Raw genomic sequence first — 10616 nt, forward strand, 5'->3', positions numbered from 1 at the left:
AACTGGAATGTAGTTCTGCAGTACTTCTTTCATGCCAGTAGTCTTTCTAAACTGCATTCCATGTTTCCCCTTTGACAGGTGTATTTCTCCTCTCCAGCACTGACATCAGTGAAGAGCTGTAGCTGATAAAATGAAAATGTCATAATTCGGGGAACATAGGTGAAGATAAGCATCATGAAGTCCAGGCAACAGTAAGTAAGTAAGTAAGTTTACCACAGAATAAAAGAAGATGCAGCTTTGGTGCTGTTAGGAGGAGCGTAAATCTAAGAAGGAAATTTTTAGTGTTCTCTAATACATCAGTTCCCCTGGCAACATTTAGCTGTAGAAATATTTTGTCTTTGGTCCAAACAGTTAGCTTAATTGCTCTGGTTATCGTTCAGTTTATTCTAAGGAACTTTTCGATGTATGATAGCGTGCCAAGAAAATGTAAACATCGTTCTCTACACTCATTATAATTAGTATTACATTTTTCATTATTGCTTAGGGTCATGATTTTAGACTCCCTCATGAGCTTTATATGCGCAGCCAGATTCTTCAAGGAGTTCAGGCAAAGTGCAAATCTCTCCGGGGCTCCTCTAAAACTGGTGCACTCAACACCTATCAGCCAGTCCACAGTGAGTCCAGTTCTGGAAATGTCAAATGAAGAGTGCACAAACCTAGTCAGTGATACACACACACAAGTTCTGTGCCCAGGGCTCCAAATCCCACAAGACTTCCCTGATAATGCCAGGAAAACTACCAAGAGAGTATGAAATTTTACCCATTTTCTTTCATTTCTGATGATTTTGCAAGGGTGCCAATTATGAGAAAAGCTAACGCTTACATCTCTGAAAATAGAATACTAATGAATATTCCCTAAGTGACCTGCAGGCATGATCCAAACCGACACTGCAATGATGAGAGAGCAGATTATTACCATAAAAATAGGCATTATATTGGAAGACCGGTGTCTGTTTTGCATTTTCATAAAATACATCCTTATGACTGACATCTTACTCCTTCCTTTGGGCATTCAGTTAAGATCACCAAGTAGAAATGGCAGGGTTTTTTTCTTAGAAATAAACGTCTCCTCTGCACCATGCCTGTGATATTGAGTCTGTGACTGAAAGCTGCCCTTTTACAGTAAAAGAACATAATTCCCTGGCAGAGATTATTTCAGGTATTCCATTTCTCTTTATGTGGCAGTGTAATGGAAGTGCTCGTGATCACTGCTGCATTTTGGCTTTCTCTTATAAAGGAGCAGTAAACTTTATTTTTATATTCTGCCATTTCCTTTGCAACACTTGTATAAAAAATAAGGTTCGCTAATAGCTTAGGGAACTGGTGAATGCTGAAAGATCTCAAGAATGTAGTAAAGACTAATACGTTTATGGGATAAAGTTTCAAGTCTCCTCCTGTATCCCATGCAGCACTTCCCTCAGCAGAGCTGGAGAAGGCAGCACTGTGCAGTTACAGTGGCCTCTGGCAGCAAACAGCTTGCCACTTGAGTTACACCTGCAAGGCATGCAGGGCTTGGTCTCAGCATAACGGGTTCCCCAAAATGGGCTGGGGGGGTGGTGAGCACAGAGGTGCACCTCGCACCATCACACTCAGTACCAAGATCTCCCCACCAGCAGCGAGCGCTGCTATTCTTCCTCTTCCTCACCCCCACAGGAATGACTTGCATTCTTGCTCCCACTCCTGCCTCATGGCTCAGCTCTTGCTTCTTTTTAATTCCCTTGTTGACCCTTTACTAGCAGAAGCACATGTAAAAGCTGCAGGTGCCTTTATGAACTGGAGTCAAACATTTACTTACAACTCCTGTTCCAGCAATAACAATTAAATTAAACATGAAGGGACTAGAGCTGCCTGGAAGATCTACAAGCTGGGGGAGTAAATCACACCACATAACTAATTTATGACATTCTACGCCTACAGCTGTATGCTGACGGTTTGTAACGGCGGCTGTGATTTCTAAATGCTTTTGGTGACGGAAGAATAGGAAGCTCATTACATAGGATTCTATCCCTGCACACAAAGTCATAAACTAAATGAGGTCAGGTTAGGTCAGCAGCTGAATGCAAAGGGTGTTGTGCACACGCTTCAGTGGAGAGATTCTGAGAAGGGACTTGGATTTGTTTCTTCCCACAAAAATAATGGATTTTTTGAATTTGCAAAACATAAGACAACAACAAGGTTGTTTCTCAACCATTGAAATTGTCCAATTATATTTTTCAGTGAAAATACACTTGAATGAACTTCTTAGGAGGATAGCCTTAAAACTGATGTGTTTCTAGGCTTTGAAAAAGGTCTCTGTTTCCTCAGCCAGAACACACAAATTCAAGTCTCTATTTTCAGGTGGCATCTCCTATGTATTGTATATATCCAAGTTTTGTCACTCAGCTGCTTTCCTCTACCTAGTATGATAATATTTGTAGATACTTCTGGAAATATATTGGTGGAATGAACTAATGAATTTAAGTCCAGCTGCAAACAACCCAGCAAAATACACCAGAAAGATAAGCCAGGAAAAAAAAAAAAAAATGAAACAAAAGATAAAGGTGGTAAGGGAGACCTTTTCCTAATTACAGTTGGCTATGGTGACATAGGCAAAACCACTTCTATAAGCTGTGGTTAAAATTGCCTTTAATCAACTCCCTTGTTATGGCTTTAACAATCTTGCACTTGACACTCTTGTCATTTGGAAGAAGAAAAATAAACAAAACATTCTGAATTCATATCACATCCTGTTTATAAATTTTTCTTTTAAAGTGCCTTTGACTTAAAGGTATACCATGTCTAGAGTGTTAATGGCAAGAGTGGCTAATGTAGCAGGATTGCATGCTTAATACTTAGGAAAGCACTCCCATTCCTGCTCTCTTTCTCTTTTATGGGGTTTATGCATTTGCCTTAGAAAGAGGAACCAACCAGCCAAATTAGGATGTATGTAGTAAGGCATGTTAGAGAATGGGAGAAAATTCAACAGATTCAGATTCGAAAAGGCCAGGTGCCAGGTGCTGCACTTGGGTCACAACAACACCAGGCAGTGCTACAGGCTTGGGGAAGAGTGGCTAGAAAGCTGCTTGATGGAATTGGACCTGGAGGTGTTGGCGGAACATGAGCCAGCAGTGTGCTCAGGTGGCCAAAAAGGCCAACAGCATCCTGGCTTGTATCAGGAATAGTGTGGCCAGCAGGACTAGGGAAGTGATTGTGCCACTGTACTCGGCACTGGTGAGGCTGCACCTTGAATCCTGTGTCCAGTTTTGGGCCCCTCACTACAGGAAAGACATTGAGGTGCTGGAGAGAGTTCAGAGAAGGGCAGCAGATCTCTGAAGAGTCTGGAGCACAAGTCTGATGAGGAGCAGCTGAGGGAACTGGGGCTGTTTAGCCTGGAGAAAAGGAGGCTGAGGGGAGACCTTATCGCTGTCTACGACTACCTGAAAGGAGGTTGTATCACGAACAGTTTTGGTCTCTTCTCCCAAGTAACAAACAACAACACAAGAGGAAATGGCCTCAAGTTGCACAAGGGAAGGTTCAGGTTGGATATTAGGATAGATTTCTTCAGGGAAAGGGTTCTCAGGCTTTTGAAGAGGCTTCCCAGGGAAGTGGTGGAGTCACCATCCCTGGAGGTGTTTGAAAGATGTGTAGAAGTGACACTTAGGGAACTGATTTAGGGGTGGATTTGGAAGTGTTAGATTTACCATTGGACTCAATCTTAAAGGTCTTTTCTAACCAAAGTGATTCTATTATTCTATTAATTTTAACTGGAAAAAAAGAGCAAGCCTCCTAACTTGACTACATCCCAAAATGTTAATACATTCACAACCAAAAAGATAAGTGAACACAAAAAACTGTGGTAACAAAAGACTTTACTAAAATATCATACATTGAATAGCTAGCTTAACATTCTCATTCTCATGTTCTATGCAAATAATGCAAACATTGTCACACATTTTATATTAACATTATATAGTAACCCGCACAAATCCAAGAAGAGAAGCATTCCTGTCAGATTCATTACAGACAGTTAGCCCTTGTGTTCCATTCGGCTTTTATGTAAGGCAAAAGTTTCATTACAAAAATCTACTCCGTATTCTCGAAAGTGCTTGGAAGGGTTATACATGCTCAATAATACTGAATCAGATAAGATGTGTGATCGAATGCTTCAAGGATATTTTTGAAAATCCTAACCTAAACTAAGAATATGTTAGTTGATGAGTTAGAGTTGTGAAAAATGCGTTCATTTTTCTGTATTCAAAAACTGATTTAGTTTTGGAAGAAACAGAGTATGCTGAAATGCATATATCTAAGCAACTCTAAGACACTATGAGCTCTGCTGATTTTTTACACTCCTTTCTACTAAACAAGAAGCAACGGAGTAACTTTTCAGAGTACCTTTCCAAAGCTATTCATAAAAAACTGATTTAGTGATCATCTGACTCAGAAAGCCTAAAAATGTTAGGATAGTGCAGTATTTCTACAGATAAACTGTCCCAAAATTGCCTAAATTATTTTATCAGGCTATATAAAATTTAAAAATAAGTATATATACACGGCAGTATTGTGTTTACAGTTATATTTCTGGTCTTTCGTAGGAAAATGCACATAATTTTGCAAAAGGCCCCTAAGACTCTTTGATTGAGTTAGCTAATTTCATTTAGCTGATACATATAAACTGACTAGCATAGTGGTTTTATTTAAATAAATGAATTTGCCTTACATGCAATCATCTACTTTTCTTAAATCACCTTTTCCAGCAGGATGACCTTATAATTTAAATAATTAATTATTCAAAGCATCCTACTGAATGGAGAGAATTATGAAATCAATTTCTTATTTATGCGAGTACAAAGAAAGTCGTATGTTGAGGAAAATAATCTGCAGCAACATAAACATTCACTTGGGAAGCTGATTTGCAAAAAGGAGAGGAACAGGCTATCCAAACCCATAACATTTCAACCTGTACTAATTTGTTCCTCATCAGAGATTTAGCAGTGATAAGACAAATGCTTCAGATAAGCAGGCTATTAGTTGCTTAAGAACATGTATTCAGGGGGGACAAAGTATTTTAAATGAAGGAATAAAGAGACCAGCATCTTGCAGAGGTCACTTGAAATTACAAATAGACTCCCTGGAAACAGTATCCAGAATGGGATGGTTTCTTAAACCATACCTGAGGACCTTTTTCTTAATGGCATGGTAGCTATGGATTCTGTCCCAAAAATATAGGGGTAGCATCTGCAAATGAGATCAAGAGAGAATAGCACTACCTTCCCAGCTAGTAGCTGTATTCAAATAATTAGGAACACTCCTGAACTAAAATAAAAGCCACAGTCAAGAAGACTAGCAGGACCTGGCCCTCAAGGGTAATGTTTTTATAATGATACAAAACCACAAACTGCTCAGGTAAGACATATTTTAATGCCATTCACAAGTAGCCATCCTTCAGGGAAGCAACCCAAAGTACTGTCTCCTACTGGGAGACTTTACCCTTTGGTCACCAAGTCAGCCTGACAGACCAGCAGCCATGCCATCCCAGGAGCGTGGTGCCACCATACTTCTTGGATCTCAACACCTAGTGGAGGTGAACAAGTCAGTACACCCATGTGTAAATGAACAGCTGTTCTGCTGAGACACAGGCTCCCTGGGACTGCATGGTTGGACTGGTCCTGCCAGCTGGGACACGGGTGGCACCAGGCACAGAGGTGGAAGTGAGACCGGGGAGGGACTGAAGGATAATCTCACTGAGAACAAGAAGAAGTCAGAATAAACTTGAGGCTGCATTGTGCTGTCCCAGGTCACAGACCCTCTAATCCACAAGAAAGAAAGGGAGTTAGGAGAGGCTAGGAAGCATTCCTTTCTGCTCGACATTTTTCCATAAATGAAAGCAATAGCCCACTTGCATCTTGAGTACAATAGCAATGAATGACAAAAAGACATTTCTGCAGGTTGCATGGAAAGAATAATGGTCAAAATGCTGTTGCTAGGCTTTATCAATCTGACCCATCACACCTACTGAAGGCAGCAGCAAAAACAGATGTGCTACAGCAGGGCTTTGAGTTCAAGGGCAGATCCACCTGCAAAGCTGGGATGGGAGGTGGGGAGATGTTGTCCAACCCAGACCTGAGCTGCCCACCCTCTGGCACAGGGTACGCACTAGGGAAAGGCGAACACCTCCTTGGCCACCCATCCGACCACCTGGCTAGTCACATCCCTGCAAACACCATCTACACAGCTATTTCCTGAATGGGAAACTTAAAATAAAGAAGATTATTCTTCTACCAAACAAATGTACATTATTTCTTTCATCATAAGTTGTCAAAAATAAGTGCGTGAGTTCAGTTTACATCAGAAGGAAAAAAATATTATGTTATTACTGTTATTGAAAATTTTTCAGGATGAGGCAGTATTTCTGCTGAAGACATTTATCCTGCTCTTCAAACACAGACAAGTAAAAAGAGACACTTGGACAGTCCTCACAGATTCAGTAAAAAGAAAATAAACAATAAAATTAAATAACCCCAAAGTAATAAAATATCTTTCCTCTATGTTTTTTACCACATTCAGTGTATGTCCTCACCCCCAACCCTGGGGCAGTGTCTGGCCCTGGTTCCCCACACTGGGCCTGATCCTGACCCCCACCTGTCATCACCAGGGCCTGGTCACTGCTGGCTGGACCTCAGACCTACCTTATCACCATGATACTTCCTCAGGACCAGGACTCTTGGTTTGACTGGGCCACCATCTGTGGGTCTGTCCTGCTCCCTTGTGTGGGTGTGTGGGGCTGAGCCCTGCTGTCTGTCAGAGCCACTCGGCTCCCATCTCATCTTCCCCTAGGGAGCAGCACCACTGTTACTGCTCTCTGAAAAAAAAAACATTTCATACATAGTATAGGCATTCAATGCTTTTTTTTTGCTGGTAAAACTGACCTTTTCTGTGCATAAAAGCAAATAAAATTCCCATAGCCCAAATGTATTTTTCACAGCATCTATTGTAAAGACTCAATCCCTTATCTCTGAAAACCATCCTAGTGATTTCATGGGTCTCTTCTTGGTAATGAAACAAGAAATGAGTATCTCAGCCTGAAAGATTATTTGGGCACATTTTCACATCAGGTCTTGTTTGAAAGAGAAAAATCCTCCTATCTTCTCTGCCTTACACACAGTTCCTCAGCAAGTAAAAATGTCTAACTCAGATGTGCTGTTTAGCTCACTGTAAATGAGTCTAGTTTAGATTTGGCAAACCATTTACAGTAGCTTTCAAGCAACGAAAGTGAGACACAAATGCAAAAGATGTCTCCAGGGTCTTTTTTAATAGCAAGACCAGGACACTCTCCACTGAGCATGGATCTGGTTCTACCACATCTCATTTTCAGCAGGAGGCATGTATAGGGAAATAGATGCAGTAGCCTTACATCATTCACCAGGTGATCTGCAGTACCTAAGGTTGTCCCAAGAGCACTGCATGAGCAAATTCTTTCATTTCTGAAAAAAAGAAAAATGTGTAGACCGAAGGAGAGATCTGTGCCAGTACGCTGTTCTGCCCACATAGAGCTGGCAGGGCTGCAGTTCCCTGCACCAGGAGGGGAGCGTCCTGAGAGCTACAGACACCTTTTCTTAAATGCTTGCACAGATGGGTGCAAATGCAGTGATCTATCACGGGAGACCAAGAAGAAAGTGCAAATTTTCTTCTCTGAACAAAAATACTTTGACATTTAGTTTGGCACTGCAGAAATGTTCCCAGTCCTGTAGCAGGAAGATTTGGAGACCTGGTCCATGGAGAGTGCAGATTTGTGGGTCTGCATCTTTCAGAAAAAAAATACTTGTAACTTGATGCAAAGAACTGAGAGTGAATGGGAGAGAAAGGGCTTTGCATGTTCTTGGACAGAAATTAAGATATTAAAATAAGCATTAAAAACGTCCTTAACATGATGAGTCTAGGGTTAACCGGGAGTTTTGCTGGAGTCATGAGCAGCCCTGTAAATGCGGAGCATTTCAGTTTGTTAATTGGAGCAGGGAAGGTGCTAGAGGACTCCTCAGTGATTTTCTCTCACTAAGTGATTCCAGTAGCTCAGCTGCTCAGATGGTTCTACTCCATGGCACATCACGATTTTCTTAAAGCGAGAAACAGAGAACCTAATCCTTTCTGGAAAAAACGTCTGTTCTGAATGAAGTTCCTCCAGATGAATTTTTAATTTGGCAAGGCACAGTCCTATGAACACATCCTCTAGTTTAATGAACGAAACACTCTCTGAGACATTATAGATCTGACTAGCAACATCAGTGGATAAAACATAGCCCGTCCCAGAACAAAATGGTGGGTAGGTCTTTCCCGGATACTCTTCTCTACTCACAAACCACTTACTCCCTCTTCTCCGTATGGGGTACTCGTGCAGTTTTAAAAAGCCTGTGAAGAATCTAGTGGCCCTCTTTTTCCTTAGAAGAAGTTCAGTGAGGTAGAAAACATTGACAAACACATCCGTGTCTGTTTTCATCACAAAGCTGGCCTGGTAACAAAATCTGTGAATCCATTCCATTCCCATCATGGTCTTCAAAGTCAAATTATAATACGTGTCTGTAAAATTCTTTTGAATAATGTCTTTGTACTTTTGGCTTTCAGCAGCAATGTCAGCCTGCTGGCTGAGATTCACAGTGCTTCCCAGAAGGAAATAAGTCACCAGGCGCTTGCCGGCAACTGTTCTTTCCTTTCCCCATGTTTGCCGGATCACCATCCTGGCATTGACGTGGTGGTATGAGGAGGCCACAAGCAGGACGAGGAAAGGCGGATTCTTATGGCAGTCTATATCCGGGAGCTGTGAGAAGTTTCCTCCAATTCTTCTAAAAGTCTCTATGGGGAATAGGTAATCTTGGCTAGTTTCACCGAATACACAGAATTCTGTCAAATAGTTGTAAAAGACCCAGAAGCTAGCACAGCTGAACCCTACAAGGCAAACAAACAGTCTGGATTTTCTGAAATCCATCTGAAAGAAACAAAAAGGAAATGTACATTAAAAAAAAAAAAAAAAAATCTAGTGCCTTTCAGTACCGTATTCCAAATTCCCTGCATAGGGATTTAAAGACAGGTCATCTCTAATTGAAAACTAGCTATTTCAGGGCACTTGCCCACATACATTTTTCTTGCTATCATTCCCACAAGATGCTTTGCTGTCAATCAAATTCACGTTCATGCTTACTTGAATCTGCAGCCCAAGCCAGCATATCTTCAGAAACCCACACAAACAGGTCCACCAATACCCAGTCACCCTGGCCCATGCTTCTGACCTCCTCCCCATTTTCAGCATCTTACAAACCATGACTTTGACCCACCAGGGCTCTCACAAGCCAGAGAGTGAAGAAGCAGTGGATATGTGCCCATGGCAGATGAGAGAGAATAACAATAGGGTTTGGGTTTTTTTTTTAAATACCATCTTTCTCCATTTGTTTGACAAGTGCCCGTGTCCAAGAGTCATTAAGTGCTGTCCAACTGGTAGACCCAGCCAGGTTCCCCCCATCTTCATCTCCTTTGTGTCCTGTGGGGCTCTTGCATTGACCCAGAAAATTCTCCCAATATTTTTGCTGGAGGGGCCATGAGTCACATATTTGACTTTGGGTCAGCTGCTTGGAAAAAACAATAGAGGGACAGATTATTTGGATGCTTTACCTTTTGCAGAGTTCAGGTGACTCGCTAGGGCATGCTGAGGTGAGAATGGGGTTGTCCATACCCCTCTCTGCTTTCTAGGTGAAAGAGATCCAAACAATAACAACAATATTCATCCTTTATCCTTGTAACTGTGTATCCTGTGCTGTGTATCTGGTTACAAATCTAGTAAAAATTTTAAGAGAGAGAAAAGTTATCAAAGTAAACCCCAAAAAGGTCACAATGCCAAAAAATCACGTGACTCCATAAATTAACCTGGTGAGTACGATGCTTCACTTAGTTACTCACTCCATTAACCCATGGGCCCACCAGCTACTGTTTTAGACCACTAGGATGGGGGAATTTTTACCAGGGGGAGGGGCATTCCCTTCCACTTTCCTCATTTTTAATGAAAAATTGGATCTGGCTTCCCACCTGAAAATGCAGCAAAACAAGCCTACAATCCCCAGAGCTGTAGATTTCATGGAAATTTAATCTCTGCCTTCCAATGAGGAATGTTCTGCCTAGGCTCCCCAAAACCACGTCAGTGCCTTCCTTTTGCTCAAATTCCCCTTTCCAAGCAATGAAAAGGTTTTGTGTTGCAGGCTTAAGTTCATTTTAAAGTCTAGCCTGTTGTTTCTGGAACCCGATCCAGCTCATCGTACCTATAAGAATAGTCCCATTAACTTCAGTTGGTATTCTCAAAAGCATGAAACAAGTAGAACTGGAGTCCTGGTTTACTGAAATTCCTCCCACAGTGAAATGTATTTTTGCAATGATTCACAAATGAATTTTGAAAATATTTCAAAAGTTCACATTTCTTCTGGCATTCATATTTAAATTGCTTTATCTTTAAATAGGGTATTCCTCAAATCTGTTTTTTTCCTGTATGTATAGCTCACAAGTAGCCTTGAGATTGACTTAAATTTTGCTTTAATTAAATATAGATGTAAAATTGTGTAAGAATATACACATGCATACATATATATATGTACACACAC

The 10616-nt window shown here is 41.2% G+C and overlaps 1 protein-coding gene across 1 annotated transcript; it reads right to left on the reverse strand.

The window, feature by feature from the left end:
• Positions 1–8014: 8014 nt before the first annotated feature.
• B3GALT5 (beta-1,3-galactosyltransferase 5) lies at positions 8015–9496 on the reverse strand (the record flags this gene model as incomplete). The annotated part of the gene is made up of 2 exons (XM_082076370.1): positions 8015–8959; positions 9404–9496. The coding sequence occupies 2 exons, from the start codon at positions 9494–9496 to the stop codon at positions 8015–8017; spliced, it is 1038 nt and encodes a 345-aa protein (XP_081932496.1).
• Positions 9497–10616: the final 1120 nt, after the last annotated feature.

Source organism: Streptopelia decaocto (genome assembly GCF_964273445.1).
Source record: "Streptopelia decaocto genome assembly, chromosome: 1".
Lineage (NCBI taxonomy): Eukaryota > Metazoa > Chordata > Aves > Columbiformes > Columbidae > Streptopelia > Streptopelia decaocto.